Source organism: Nannospalax galili, unplaced genomic scaffold (genome assembly GCF_000622305.1).
Source record: "Nannospalax galili isolate Female #2095 unplaced genomic scaffold, S.galili_v1.0 scaffold278, whole genome shotgun sequence".
NCBI lineage: Eukaryota > Metazoa > Chordata > Mammalia > Rodentia > Spalacidae > Nannospalax > Nannospalax galili.
Window position 1 is genome coordinate 11,691,534 of NW_008347536.1, and position 16,270 is coordinate 11,707,803.

Here is a 16,270-nt window from a genome sequence, read left to right on the forward strand (position 1 = left end):
TAACAACTAAATAAATAACTAAATAATAACTAACTCAATGAATAAACGAATAAACAAATAAGTCTGTTGCCACAGAAACCGGCGCAGACGCAGTTGCGTCCTCCCGGCCTGCGCGATGGAGTCTGGGGGCGGAAGATTCAAATCCTAGTGCCCTCGCTAGCCAGTGCCCTGAGAAGCTGGCGCGTGCGCACAGCCCGCGGGCAACGCCTCGGAGTGCCAGACACGCATGCGCGGCATCCCGGAAGTGGGTCTCGTTGGCTGACAGCGCGCGGTGCTGCAGCAATGGCGGCGCCCCGGGCTGGCACAGGTTGCGGCCATTGGTTTTCGATTCTGGCGCTCGGGGTGACTCTCCTCAAATGTCTTCTCATTCCCACCTAGTAAGGACCTGCAGGGCCCAGGGCGGGGCGGGAGAGCCGCGGGGACTATCGGATGTGCGCAGAATCGCCATATGTTGTCTCCACTCGCCTTGCCTGGTTCGCACCGCGGATGGATACTTAACCCCAGAACTAGAATCTAGTCTTGTCTGGCCAGGGTGAGACCTGACGATCGACTCGAGGCCAGTCTCAAGTCTCGGAGCCTCTGGTCCTCATCCCTAATAGGCGGGTTAATGCAACCACTCCACCATCCAGCCGGTATAGTCTGCTGCTAGTAGACGCAGGGCTGATCCAGGCAGTTCAAGACTCCGTCCCCGGGGGAGTTGGTAGTGGCAGAGTCTCAGATTGTTATGACTTGTAAGGGTAACTGCGTGGCAAGGCTTTTACTCCAACTGGGCAGAGGAAAGATTAAGTGCAAAAGCCTGGTAGTAGGAAAGAACTCAGGACTCTGGGTACATAAAGTGACCGTTCGGGCCGAAGAGTGAGCGGTGTAGGAAGAAAAGTGACACAAGATAATGTAAGCGGTGTCAGATAACACGAGGCTGGGAAAAAATATGTGTAAACTTGGGTGTAGGGCCAAAACCCAAAGCATCGAAGCCAGAAACCACCACCAAGTGTGTATGCAATGGGTACTCAGTGTGCATATTTTATTAATAGACTTCCCTTCCCCCCTTCACTTTCTGCTCTCTCTCTCTCTCTCTCTCACACACACACACACACACACACACACACACACGCAGGCGCCTTCCACTGGGTCCTCTTTTTCTTTCTCCCTTCACTCTGGATCCTCCCACCTTCTAGTTTAGTTTTTTTCACTCTTTCATTCAAGCTCTCTTAGGTATCAGCTGTTTGTGTAGGGGGCATGCCATACTGCTGTATATGTAGTTGTATACACATTGCAATGAATTGGGCAGCAAAGCAACTTATAGGGATTTGGGGAAAAAAGGGATTAGTTGGCAGAAAGCATAGCTAAGAGCAAAACCATCCTTCACATCAGAAGAAAGGGCTCGCCACTCCTTTTTAAAAGTAGACGTGTATAAGGTGGTTGTGTCTTTAGTTAATTTTAGTCTAGAAATGTCTAGAGTGGGTAAACTAGAGTAAACAACTCTGAACGGGGTTGTTACTTTGAATACTGCCCTTGATCCAGGATAAATCTTATCCTAGAATACCTGCCTAGTTGTCTTTCATATTCACTATGGTCATTTATTAACCTATATATCACAGTGCATACTAAGTACAGTCATTTGTCTTATACTGACAGTGTTGGTCATGAGTGGACTGCATATACAGTGATAGTCCTGTACAATTATATTCTCTACTGATGTCATAGCTGTCTTCGTTTGTGTAACCTGTGCTCTCTAATGTTTGCACAGTGACAGATTGCCTAAGGTGCATGTTTCAGACAGTGTCCTGACTGTAATACATCACTGTAGTTGCTTGATGTTTGAGTTATGTTCCTAGTCTTGGGTTTGCATTTTTTTCAACTACTGTTTCATCGAGCTAAAGTTTCTTTCATTCTTGTTCACTAATTAGAAAAAATGAATTGCTGCTACTACAAAGCTAAAATTCTCTCCCTTTGGTTTAAACTTGCATAGCATAATTACAACTATTTATGACAGTTCATTCATGCATCAGCATCAAATGAGCAAGTATTCTATAGAGAATACCTCTATACAAAATGGTTTCTGTTGTTTGTTTAGGCCTCAGACTTGGAGCAATCCTCCTGTCTCTCCTTCCTGAGTGTTATAATTACAGATGTATTCCACCAAGCCCAGCTTTTTTTTTTTCAGTTTTTGTTTTATATATTTTGACTGCATGTATGTAAGTACACCCATGTCATGCATGCCAGCAGAGGCCAGAAGAGGATGTTGGGTCCCCTGGAACTGCAGTGAAGGATGATTGTTAGCTGCCATGTGGGTGCTGGAAACTGAACCTTGGTCCTCTGCAAGAGCAGCCAGTGCTCTTAACTGCCAAGCCATCTCTCTAACTCCAAGTCTAGCTTTTTGATTTGTTGTTGTTCTTAGTTTTGAGACAAGATCTCGCTGTGTAGTCCAGGCTGGCCTCAAACTGGAGATCATCCTGCCTCAGGATGAGTCCTGGGATTACAGGCTCTTTACTTGCCTTAGACTATAGACTGAATGGAAGTTTAGTCTCTTGGAGATCCATGGTAATCACTATGAACCAAGTCTTCTCTGTCTACCTCTTGCCACCTAGTGGCTTATAGTCTTTGTACTGGGATATTTATATTGTTCACAGGTTCATTTTATGCATCCACTCATGTTCATTTATTTACTTAGCCATCCATTAATTTGGCAAACTTTCTGAACTGCTGGCTACAAAGCACCAAGGTAAAAGACAACTGACAACTTGCATTAAAGGTTTTTGGTTACTGATGGATTGCTTCTCCGCATCTGACTAAAATGAGGTAAAAAATAATATAAATTGAAGTAAGGCATGGTAGCCTATGTCTATAATCCCAGCACTCAGGAAGCTGAGGTAAGAGGATCATGAATTGGAAACCAATTTATATTAAACAGTGAAACCCTGTCTCAAAAGTAAGTGATATAAATGATAAACGTAATAAAGGATATTTGTGTATGAACAACATTCCATAGTCATTGAAAACAGGTGGTGGAATAATAGCTGATTTAGCAGGCAAAGGAACCTTTGAGCTGGTGTGGTGATACTAGTTTTAATAATCCCAGCACTTGGGATGTGGAGATGGGAGGATCAAAAAAATTAAAAGCCCCCTGGGGCATGGCGGCACACGCCTTTAGTTCCAGCACTGGAGAGGCAGAGGCAGGCAAATCTATGAGTTCAAGGATAGCCTGGGCTACATAAAGAGTTCCAGGCCAGCCAGAGCTATATGGTGAGACCCTGTCCCCAAAAGCAAATTAAAAAAAAAAAAAAAAAAGAATTCAAAGCCAAGGTTTTTTGAAGTGGCCCAGTGAGTAAGGGTACTTGCCACTAAGCCTGACAACCTGAATTTGATCCCCAGAGTCTACATGGTGAAAGGGAGAGGAGAGAACCAACTCCCACAAAGTTGTCCTCTGGCTCCACACATGCTGTAGCTCACCCCCCCCCAAATAAATAATTGGAGAGAGGGAGAGAGAGAGAGTGAGAGTCAAGGCCACCTTGAATTATATATCTAGACCCTGTCTAGAGGGGTTTGGGGGGTCAGAGTTGATGTGTAAAATACTTAAATATTATTGATGTTAATTAGAAAGAGTTTCCAAGGCTGGGAATATAACTCAGTGTTACAGCACTTCCTCAAAACACTACTTGTTTAGGTGGGTATGGTAGCTCCTTCCTATAATCTCAGGATTCTGAAGGCAAAGGCAGGAAGATTGATGCAAATTCAAGATCAGTCTGGTTTATGAAACAAATTTGAGGCCTGCTAGGGCTACATAATGAGACCTTGTCACAAAAAAAAAAAAAAAAATTTTAAAAGATTCTTAGGCTGGCTGGGCGTGGTGGCACATGCCTTTAATCCCAGCACTCGGGAGGCAGAGGCAGGCAGATCTCTGTGAGTTCAAGGCCAGCCTGGTCTCCATAGTGAATCCAGGCCAGCTGGGGCTACAGGGAGACCCTGTCTCAAAACAAAACAAAACCAAAAAAGACCCTTAGGCTGATGAGATGACTCAGTGAATAAAGGGGCCTGGCACCAAGCCTGATGACCTGAGTTCAACTCCCATAGCTTCCACATGTGCTGACACTATTTAAGGCCTTTTCTAAGTTATGAATTTTGTTAGCGTTGTTTGTGAGAAAATCACTTCTGTGCGATGTCCTGGGTACTTGCCTTAAGTGTTTTGTCAGCCCTTGGTTAGCTTCACTGACTCCTAGGTCCTCCAACAACTTTTCAGAAGGAAGTCTAATCTGGCCTCCAGATCAGAGAGTTGTTACAAGACTTGTAGTGCCTGTTTCTGTCTTATAGGATATAATGAGCTATGACTATTTAGGTTGTTTAGAAACATAGTTACAGAAATTAGAAATGTTTCAAAAGTCTCATTTTAGCAGGCTGTGATCACAGCACTTGGAAGGTGGAGACAAGTGAATCTCTGTGAGATTGAGGTCAGCCTAGTCTATGTAGCAAGTTCCAGGCTAGCTGTGGCTGGGGACTGTCCCGAAAAACAAAACAAAACCTAATTTTATTCTTGTAATTGCTTTGTGTAGCCATTCCACGGATTTTGAAGTACACCGAAATTGGCTTGCTATCACTCACAGTTTGCCAATATCTCAGTGGTATTATGAGGTAAGTTTTAATTTTCACCTTTAAAACATGTTTTTAAGATGATGTATAAGCCAGTGGCACATGCCTATAATATCAGGAAGATGGCTATATAAGGTTAGCCTGGACTATATAACCAGATCTTATCTCAAAAAAAAAAAAAAAAAAGTGCTGTGGGCTAGAGAAATGGCTCAGTGGTTAAGAACATTGGCTGCTCTTGCAGAGGACCTGGATTTTTTTTCCCAGCACCCACACAGTGGCTAACAACCATCCTAACTCCAGTTCCAGGGGATCCAACACTTTTCTAACTTCCATGGGCATTGTACAGCTTGGGCGCACCTACCTATATGCGGGCAAGACACTCATATACATAAAATAAAAATAATAAATATATTTTTTAAGTTCTATGTAAAATCACCTAAAAATTATTGATGTTAAAGCAGGTTTCCAGGGCTGGGAGTATAGAGCACTTACCTATCATGTACTGGGTAGACCTCCAACACTGTAAAAAAGAGAAAGGTTTATTATTAATCTATAAAAATTGTGTTCTGCCCCAATCTTACTTGAAGAAATATTGGCAACTGATTGCTGCTAGGTGAAGAAGAACTGATCTTCCTAAAACAAGGGACTCTGCACAGGCTGACTAGACCTCAACGGATGGACTTGTACTGAGGAACGTCTGGGGACACTGACTTGACACAGTGGGCCTTAACAGGGATAACAGAGTATATGAGCTCCATTTGGGGGGGGGTGCTATGGGAGGGTGCCAGTGGGGACCAGTGTATAAAGACGATTAAGATTGTTTGAGATGTTCTATATGAAATACACAAAAATTCAATAAAAACAAATTTTAAAGAAATTATGTTCTTGGGCCAGCAAGATGGCTCAGAGGATAAAGATGCTTGCTGCCAAGACTGAGGACCTGATTTAGATCCCTAGAACCCATGCTAGATTTTGAGAACTGACACTTAAACAGTGTTCTCTCTGGGCCAGTGAGTTGGCTTAGCAGGAAAAGGCACCTGTTGCCAAACTTGACAACCTGAGTTCAGTCCCTAGCTCAATCCCTGGGCCAACTCCTGCAGGTTGTCCTTTGATTGCTATGTGCGCACACACACAAAATGATTTTTTAAAAAAGAACTCTCCTCTGCACTTGTGTGCGTTGGTGTGAGCAAACACACACACACACACACACACACACACACCACATATAAATCAAGCATACACAATCATTTTTTTTTTTTAAATTTGGGCTGGAGAGATGGCGCAGTGGTTAAGAGCACTGACTGCTCTTGCAGAGGAGCAAGGTTCGATTCCCAGCACCCACATGGTAGCTAAAAACCGTCCTTAACTCCAGTTCCAGGGGAATCCAAAGCCCTTTTCTGACCTCTGAGGCCTTGCACAACATGGGTGCACTCACTTACATGCAGGCAATACACTCATACACATAAAATAAAAATAAAATATTTTTAAAAATTGACACAGTACACTTCTTAGGAAGATACTTTTCTGGGGCTGAGGAGATGGCTCAGTTGGTAAAGATTTTTCTATACAAGCATGAAGACCTGAGTTCAGATCTCCTGTACCCACTTAAAAGGCTAGGCACAGTGCCAGTGCATCTATAATCCTAACTTTAGAGAGGTAAAGACAGACTCTCTCTAGAGCTTGCCAGCCAACCACCCAAGCCAATGTTGATCTTCAGGTCAGTGAGAGATCCGCCTCCTGAGTGCTGGGATTAAGGGTGTGCGCCACCACACTCTGCTGTCTTTTTTTTTAAACAGTTTCATGTAGACCAGGCTGGCCTTGAACTCACTGTGTAACTGAGGATTAGTCAGTTTATAAAGTACTGGGAATCCCAAGGCTTCATGCATACTAGGCAAGTACTACCAACAGCTGCATCTCCAGCTCCTGTTCTATTTTTCCAAATCAGCATAGTCCTTAATATTGAGAAAGCCTGGAAACAGTTGCCCTAAGGAACTAGGTTTATTTTTATATAGTAATACTATAATTATTTACTAGAAATATTAGGGAACTTTAAATGATTATTTTAGCTTGAGATATTACAGTTTGCATGTGTTGATACCAGTGAGGAAAAGTACTATGTAGCCTAGTAGTCAAGTGCTTAGGCTATGGTTTCAGACTGCTGGTTTGGCTTTGAGCTCTGCTACTTAATGACCATGATGAGTATAGGCAAGGTGCTTAACCTTGCAAAGCCTCGCTGTCTCCAATTATGCAATGATAATTAATAGAAAATGAATAAATATAACATGGGAAGCACTGAGCACAATGCTTGGAACAGTTAGTCAATAAATAATTATTAGCATTATTTGTATAATGACTTACAGCCTATCGAGGAAAAGGCTGTCTTGCCATTTCCTCCTTTTTCTCTGTTCCTTCTCATTTTTGCACACGTTTAAAAAGCTGCTACTCTAGGGCTGGAGAGATGGCTCAGCAGTTAAGAACACTTACTGCTCTGTAAGATGACAGTAGTTCGTGTCCTAGTACCCACTTCATGTGGCTCACAAACTCCTGTATCACCAGCTCCAAAGGATCCAACACCTTCTTCAAGCCTCTGTTGTTACCCACAGATAAAAATACATCTTCAAAAACATTTTTTAAGCTGCTACCAATTAAAACCAATTAAGCCAACTCTGGTTCTGTTTATAGTCCCTATCTATCTATCTATCTATCTATCTATCTATCTATCTATCTATCTATATCTGTTTATAGTCCCTATCTATCTATCTATATCTGTTTATAGTCCCTATCTATCAATCTATCAATCAATCTATCTATCTATCTATCTATCTATCTATCTATCTATCTATCATCTATCTATCTATTTTGTCTTTTTGAGACAGAGTCTCCCTGTAGTCCCAACTGGCCTGGAACTTGCTATACAGACCAGGCTGGTTTTAAACTCAGAGATCTGTCTACCTCTGCCTCCCTAGTGCTAGTATTAAAGGCGTGTGCCACCACACCCAGCTTAGTCCTTTTCTCTTCATTCTGTCGTTCTTTCTGAGCGTTCTTTCAGTTCCTCCTATAACCTTCACTACTACCTATTACCTTAGGATATAGAAGAGGTTTATATAAAAGAGATGCTAGTGATGACATATGTCCTTGCTCTTTCTGCCAACAAAGAAGAAAAACCAATTAAGCCAACTCTGGTTTGGCAAGGAGGCTCACAGCAGGAGATGAGCCTTGACAGGTGTGCAGTTGGCCAGGTGGTGTCTTCATGCTCTCCCAGGAGGGTGACAGGCAAAAAGTAGATCCTTTTTTTTTTTTTTATGGAGTTCTCCTTCAATGTGACTTCTCCTTTCTTGTCTGGCCTTAGATTGGTCAAGTAGTTGGGGAAGTGACTAGAATGTCATCTCTTGAGTGAAAAAAATTTTTTCCATCTTCATATGGACAGGCCAGTTGTTTCCCTGATTGAGGACCAGCTTTGTTGTAGCCTCCTGAGCTGGTGGGTTTACAGTCAGGAGTCCCAGATTTGAGTCTTATCTCCAGTGGCCCTTAATGGAATGGCTGGGATGAAATATTAGCTTATAGCCACACCAGCTTCTCAGAAGCTAGATAGGGGATGGCCCCAGATACAAACCCTTGAGGCCCAGAGGCCCTCTGTGCCCAGTTTGGGGTGTCATAAAGAGAGCTTCTGGGTAGTATGGGATGACTGGGGACAGCAAAGGAAACACAGGATACTTTATTCTGGAAAAATGACCATCTGTTAGGCAGCAGCCCATTTCTTTACTGCCTCCCTGTTTTAAAATCTGTACATATTTCAGTAAAATAAAGTCAGAAAATCTTGTAGACTTCCAATAAAAAAAAAAATGGTACTTCCAGGGGAGAGTGAGCTTTGACATTTGAAATTGTGGCTAGAAGCTATAAATGTTAGTAAAATCTAAATTGGCAATAAAGGGACTGGAGAGAGGCTCAGCAGTTAAGAGCACTGGCTGCCCTTGCACAGGACCCAAGTTTGGTTCCTAAAACTAACATGGCAGCTAACAACCATCTGTGACTCCAATTCCAAGGGATCTCACGCCCTGTTCTGGCCTCTGAGGGCATTGCATGCATGTAGTACACTAATATGCAGGCAAAACACATATATAAAAATAAGAAAATTGACAGTAAATTTTTTTTTCTTTTTTTGGTCTTTTTGAGACAAGGTCTCCCTGTAGCCACAGCTGTCCTGAAACTCACTATGTAGACCAGGCTGGCCTTGAACTCACAGAGATCTGCCTGCCTCTGCCTCCTGAGTGCTGGGATTAAAGGTGTGCGCCACCATGCTGGGCTGACAGTAAATTTTTTACATGAACTTTCCTAAACTTTTTTTATTATCCATACCCTAGGAAAAAAAATCATTTATAGGTATTTTCTACTCAATATGTCTAAGTTATAAAGACACTACTCTGTTAGTATCCTATTAAAATAGTAGTTTTAAAGAATGAGATTGAAAAACAGAATTTGGGGATCTGGAGAGATGGCTCACTGGTTAAGAGCACTGGTTGTTCTTGTAGGAACAAATCCCAGCATTTACATGGCAGCTAACAACCAGTCGTAATTCCAGTTCCAGGGGATCCAACACCCTCTTATGTCCTCCACAGGCACTGCACGACACAGGCGCCCGTAGATACATGCAAGCATCACACTCATACACGTAATATAGATAAATAAATAAATTTTTAAAAGAATTTATTAAAAAAGAAAAACAAAATTTGTAGTTTTTCTTTCCTCAGTTCAGTGGATCATTTTGTTTAAAACTTGGAATTAGAGGGGGATTTTTCAGAAAAGAGCTTAGTGTGTTCATAGCCCGGGTTCTCTGGCAGAGCACCTCTGGGTTTACCTCATGCCATCTAAAGCTATTTATACCTGCAGGGGGAGTCAACAGCTTATGACTTAACAGTGGGACCTGTTAAGTGGGACCACCTAATAGTGGTCTGCCATTCATTCTCATAAAACAGGGCTGAACTTGCAATGTGTCCAAGTGTTACAGCACTGCCTAAAGTCAATCCCCAGTACTACAAAAAAAAAAAAAGAACTTAAAAATAAAAGTGAGCAGAGGGACCTTGACTCATAGTCCCTGTGGAGATCCAGGCAGAACCCAGTGAACACAGGAAAAGAACAGGAACAGCGTGGGGGATCGTGATTACTGTCCCAGCTCTTACACAGCCTAGGTTTAGTTTTAAGGCTATTATGTGATATTAATATTTTATTTTGTCTTACTATGTTTTTAAACAAAATCTTACTGTGTAACCTAGACTGAAACTCAAAACCCTCCTGCCTCAACCTGCTCAGAGCTGGGACTATAGAAGTGTGCCTCCATGTCTGCCATGACCTAATTGCTCTAAATATTGAGGGCATTTTAAATCCAATTTCATGTTATTGTGCTTTTTTGCAAGGCCAGAGAATGAACAGTTTTAGGTCTTTACACCTAAAGGTTACTTACAATATGTCTTAATTTTAATTTTTTTACCATAGGCAACTTCAGAGTGGACCTTGGATTACCCACCTTTCTTTGCATGGTTTGAGTATGTTCTATCACATGTTGCCAAATACTTTGATCAAGAGATGCTTAATATCCATAACCTGAACTACTGCAGCTCAAGGACGCTACTTTTCCAGAGGTTTTCTGTCATCGTTACTGATGCTCTCTTTGTGTATGCTGTTCATGAGTAAGTCATTTTGTGTGGACGTTTGTTTGTGGAAGGTATTGAGAAAATGTAGAGAACATCACTCATATAGTAGCAAATTCAAAAATAGTAAAACTCTGCCTGAAAGTAATTATAGTGAGTAGTCTCACAGGGTTGGGTGGAAGATGGGATAAGATGGGGTTTCAGGGTAGACATAGAAGAAGACATTGTGAGTGTTGTAAAAGAACTAATCCGTCTTTAATCCCAGCACTCAGGAGGCAGAGGCAGGTGGATCTCTGTGAGTTCAAGGCCAGCCTGGTTTACATAGTGAGTTCCATGCCAGCTGGGGCTACAGAGAGACCCTGTCTCAAAAAGACCAAAAAAAAAACCTAATCCAGCCAGAACTCCAGGATCATTTCTCTCACTCAATATCAGGAAATCTTTTCTTTTTAATGTATATGAATGTTTTGTCTGCATGTATGTAAGTACACCGTGTATGTACAATGCCTGTGAAGGCCAAAATAGGGCATTGGATCCCCTGGAACTGGAGTTCACAGACAGTTGTTAGCTTCCATGTGGGTGCTGGGAATCGAATCTGGGCCTTCTGCAAAACAGCTAGTGCTCTTAACCCCTAAGCCATCTCTCCAGCCCCACAGAAAGTGCTTTTGACCCAGCGTGGTAGCACACGCCTTTAATCCCAGCACTCTGAAGGCAGAGGCAGATGGATCCCTGTGAGTTCAAGGCCAGCCTGGTCTACATAGTGAGTTCCAGGACACCTGGGGCTACAGGGAGACCCTGTCTCAAAAAGACAAAAAACAAAAAAAATGCTCTTACTGAGGTATCTCTTCTTCAGTATCAGGAAATCTTACTGAAGACTGAAGAGATGGCTCAGTGGTTAAGAATTAATACTGGGGAGTCCTTCCAGACCTGCAGTCATTAGTGCATTTCTGAATTCTCACCAGAGAAGCCTTCTTATCCAGCAGATGGTGATTAACACAAAGACCCACAACTGGCCAGCATGCAGAGAATAAGAGACTATAGAGTGCTTATCCCTGAATAGGACACCTATATCAACCTTCTGCCTCAAGCTCAGGGATCTGCCCCAGAAGGATTGTAGATGGCCACAGGGAAATAGTTTTCCAGACAGCTGGGAAGTTACTCATGTGGACTCACAACAATGGTGACAGCATGCACAAGTCCCATGAAAACTTAAACCAACCCTACCTGAGGAACTATTGGCAACTACTGGCTGTTGGGAGGCAGAGAGTCATTCTTTAGGGGTGAGACTCTTGGTAGGTTAAGCAGGCTCCAGTGGATGAATCCACACCTAAGAGTTATCTGGAACACAAATTTGACTCTATAGGATAGAAGCGTATATAATAGACTACTGAAATTGGACAGGGTAGTAAGAAGGATGCAGATAGGGGAGAGAATCTTCATATGATCAAAATGTAGTGTGTGAAATTTGCAAAAAATAAATAAAAAATAAAATGAACCAAAAGCTGGGCATGGTGGTGCATGCCTTTAATCTCAGAGGCAGAGGCAGAGGCAGAGGCAGAGGCAGCCACATCTCTTTGAGTTTAAGGCCAGCCTGATCTAAATAACAAATTCCAGGCCAGCTGGGGCTGTAGGGAGACCCTGTCTCAAAAAAGACCAAAAAAAAGAACAAAACCTTTAAAAAAAAATTTTAAGGAAAGGCGTGGTGGCACTCACTTTTAATCCCAGCACTCAGGAGGCAGAGCAGGTAGAGTGGATCTCTTTGATATTGAGAGCATCCTGGTCTATATAGCAAGTTCTATGCCAGCTGGGGCTACAGGGAGACCCTGCCTCAAAAAGAAAACAAAAAAAATAAAAAGAATCTTACTGAGGCTCGTTACGGTGGCACAAACCTGTGACCTCAGTTCTTAGGAGGCTGACGTAGGAGGATCTCTTTTAGTTTAAGGCCAACTTGAGATACATAGTGAATTTAGGGCCAATCTAAGCTATATGGCAAGACTGTGTCTCAAGAGAAAGTAAAGAAAGAATACTTTTTAAATAAAGTAAAAAATGAAAATGATAGTAATATGCATTTTCAGCATTATTAAAGGGATTACATGTCATAACCTATGTTAAAATTTAGTGTACTATAGATGTTCAGTAAATGGCAGTTAACTTTAAAAAAAAGAAAGAAAAAGTCCTACTGAGGGTTTTTGCTATTTCTTCATGAAGACTCTTCCTTATATGTCATTTGTTTGCTTTGAGACAGTCTCACAGTATAGCAGAGGTTGGAATGGTGCTTCCAAATAATAATAACTTTTCGGTTTCTGTTGGCTTCCATTCTCTCATAGCGATCAGGCCTGCCAGTGTGATGGTGGCAGAGCAGTAACTGATATGTAGTGACCCTTGTCATAGACGGATCATTTCTATTGCTGAGCCCCCAACAGAAACATTGCCTCAGTCAGGACCGAGTTCCGTCAGTGTTCAGCCCTTGCCTAGTCTCACTGAGTATCTCCTGTTTAATGCCCCAACTTTAAACCTGTCTGTGGCCTGTCATAACAAACCTACACAGACCTTCATCACTTTCTTAGGCTTTCTCATTTTTTCTATTTTGGAAAATATCTCCATTCCTATATCCTTTTAACGTCTTTTACATTCTCATTTTCTTTTTTCTTTTAACAATTATATGAGACATAATAGCATGAACAAATAAATTTTTCATCTGTTGTGAGACTTCTTTTCCTGGGGATGCTAAGCAATGCTTATTCCCTTTCAAGGTTCTAGTGTCAAGCCAATGTTTGATTAAAGTTTTACTGGGGAACCAATGAATTTACTGAGCTTACTTACTGAGATAACTGAGGGGTTGCTGAGGTGTATGCATGACCTGAGGATATGCACAGCATTTTTTTTTTTTTGCGGGGGGGATGGTCTTGGGTAGCCCAGGCTGGTTTTAAACTTGCTGTGTAGCCAAGGATGACCTTGAACTTAATCCTCCTACCACCTCCCTAGTGCTGGAATTATAGGCCCACACCATCGTGTTCAGTTGATACGATGCCTCCTGTATACTAGGCGAACACCCTTGCCAACTGAGCTACATCCCTAGTCCACATTTTTCTTTATTAAGGACTGAAATAATATGTGTGCTCTCATTTTAAAAGTCCTGTCTTGGCCAGGTGTGGTGGCACATGCCTTTAATCCCAGCACTTGGAAGGCAGAGGCAGGCGGATCTTTGTGAATTCGAGGCCAGCCTAGTCTACATAGTAAGTTCCAGGACAGCGTGGGGCTACAGGGGAGCCCTGTTTCAAAAAGAAAAAAAAAAAAAAAAAAAGTCCTGCCTTGGCTGGGGGTGGGGGTGCATGCCTTTAATCCCAGGACTCAGGAAGCAGAGGCAGGAAGATCTCTGAGATTCCAGGCCAGCCTGGTCTACATAGAGAGTTCCAGGTCAGCTGGGGCTACAAGGAGACCCTGTCTCAAATAACAAAAGCAAAAGAAAAAAATAAGTGGCTATTTTTTTAGCTTGAGTTTTTTTAATTTTTTTATTTTTGAGACGGTCTCCCTGTTCCCCAACTGGCCTGGAACTCACTGTGTAGACCAGGCTGGCCTCAAACTCAAAGATCTGCCTGCCTCTGCCTCCCAAGTGCTGGGATTAAAGGCATGTACCACCATGCCTGGCTTTTTAGCTTGAGTTTTATTAAATGAATACTTGTTTCTGATTGCCATAGCTGAGGAGCTGTGGAACTGACCTGAAGGTCAACCAAGGATGATATGGACAGTGTGTCAGAAATGGGTATAGAAAGTACCATAGTGTTCTGTGCAGTATTGTGATGTTCTAATGAAGCTTAAAGTTATTTTTGTTTTTTTCCTGGTATGTCCACATAGGTGCTGTAAGTGCATTGATGGAAAAAAAGCAAGCAAAGAGCTTACAGAGAAGCCAAAGTTTATTCTTTCCGTGTTGCTGCTGTGGAACTGTGGGTTGTTAATTGTAGACCGTATCCTTGGTAGTCTGTGTCCCATTCCCTCACACACTCTGGTATACACTAATATAAGGATAATTCTGTAATGATAATTGTTAATGGAAGCTGCTTTTGAAAACGTGCTTGGGGTGGGTTACTTAACTCCTAAAACTGCTTGCTGCAAATTTACTGGACTCTGGTTAGAATGCTTGTTCCTAAGTTAGTGATTTTTGAGAACCAGTTAAGCTATCAATAAAATAATCTCTCTCCCTCCTTTTTCTGTCTCTCTCTCTCTGTGTGTGTGTGTGTGTGTGTGTGTGTGTGTGTGTGTGTGTGTATTTGTTGAGATTTGTGACCTGTCTTTAGATTTACCTGCTATCTATGTATTACGTAGTTTTATAACACATTATTCTAAATGCCTTCTATAGGAAAGGGTATATCATAGTGTTGCATGTGGAATCAGTCAGAACATAATGTCTTTCTGTCATCTTGGCTTACCACATATTAAAAAAGTTCCTAAATTCAAAAGACCTGCATATAATTTAAATGCCTAATGGTAGAAGCCTAATTTGCAATTTTCATAAAGGCGTAGTGGAAAATATCCAGACTTAGGTTTCAGTCTGACCTGATTTGAGCAGTGGAATGTTGCATGCTGCTAGAACTCTCTGTATCTTCTTGCTTAGAGTAGCTCTTGAGTGCCTTCCATTTTTTAACCTTGGTAAAAATTAGCTCCTTAGCTGCTGGGCCTTTTAAGATAGAAAGGGGAGGGGGAAAAACTTGGAAAATTTTTCTGGTTTTCTTTTAAATTTCAGTTAAAGGCTTTTTCCAGGATTTGATTCTGTTTACAGAAAACACCTGATAGGAAGTCCAAAGGAAGTTAAATTTTTGTCTTTAATTTCCCTATTAAGAAAGTGTGAGCACTGTATCATTCAGCTAGTACAGCTCTTTATGAATTTGGTATCGTCTTTCCTTGACCTACATCCAGATATTCATTTCCAGTACAATGGTTTTTTATTTGGACTAATGCTGCTCTCTATTGCACGGTTATTTCAGGTAAACACAGAAAAGCCCAATTCAATTTTCTTCCTTTTTAGCTTGTAAAGACAACATTTTAGTGGGTGATAATTCACTTACTGTTTAGAATTTCAAAGTGTTATATGGACACTTTTATTGGCATTTTCTACCAATAAATTCTACCTTTTCTTTGGGCAAGAATTTTTCTTTATTTTCAGATAAGAAAATTATATCCTAAAAACTCATTGCATATGGCAGGTATGAACTAGATGGACTTCTGTGTTTGGTTGGAACCATTTCCATAGGGTACAATCTCTGGCAGTTTTTGCATTGTGATAACTGATATTGGTGCTTTCCTAGCTGAAGTTTGTTGAGTAGTTAAAACAGTGAGGTTCTAGGAAAATAAAGAATTTGAGATCGAAAGACCTGTGTTTCCATCCCAATATTATCAGCTCTGTGGCTCAGGCCAGGGCTATCATTACCATACTTGATGCCTTTAAAATTCCTGTGAGCTAGGTAGAATTCAGACACCATCAGTTATTGTTAGCTTGGGGTTGTTTTGAAGTTTTGAATCTAAATCAGGATACCTTTATTTCTTAGGAATGATGCCTGGCATGATGGTGTGCCCTATAGTTTACCAAGCTATTTGGCTGAGGCAGGTGGATCCCTTGAATCCAGAGGTTCAGGGCCAGCCTGGACACAGCATAGTGAGATCATGTTTTCAGTAGTAAGGATGGAACCCAGAGTCTCACACATACCAGGCAAGTGCTCTAACTACTGAGGTCTTAATTTTTTTTTCTTCTTTTGAGACAGGATCTCCCTATAGTCCCAGCTGGCCTGGAACTCACTATGTAGACCAGGCTGGCCTTGATCTCTCAGAGATCTATCTGCCTCTGCCACGCGCGCGCACATGTGCATGTATGTGTGTGTGTGTATAAAATGTTATATACATATAAAATTTAAAAAATGGGGCATGCCTTTAATCTCAGTGTGTGTGTAGTATATGTGTATGTGTTGGTCAGTGGTAGAGTGCTTATCTAGCATGAAGCTCTGGGTTAAATCCCCAGCATCACCCATATACACAAAAACTTCTTTAGCACA

At 41.8% G+C, this 16,270-nt stretch overlaps 1 protein-coding gene across 1 annotated transcript in view; it reads left to right on the forward strand.

The window, feature by feature from the left end:
• Nucleotides 1-229: 229 nt before the first annotated feature.
• Alg8 (ALG8 alpha-1,3-glucosyltransferase) overlaps nucleotides 230-16,270 on the forward strand; it is a 29,114-nt gene continuing 13,073 nt past the window's right edge. The window contains exons 1-5 of the mRNA XM_008844201.1: nucleotides 230-377; nucleotides 4,548-4,626; nucleotides 10,075-10,268; nucleotides 14,082-14,191; nucleotides 15,141-15,208. Coding sequence (XP_008842423.1) covers nucleotides 283-377; nucleotides 4,548-4,626; nucleotides 10,075-10,268; nucleotides 14,082-14,191; nucleotides 15,141-15,208 — 546 coding nt within the window. The 5' untranslated portion in view covers nucleotides 230-282. The remainder of the gene's footprint in view (nucleotides 378-4,547; nucleotides 4,627-10,074; nucleotides 10,269-14,081; nucleotides 14,192-15,140; nucleotides 15,209-16,270) is intronic.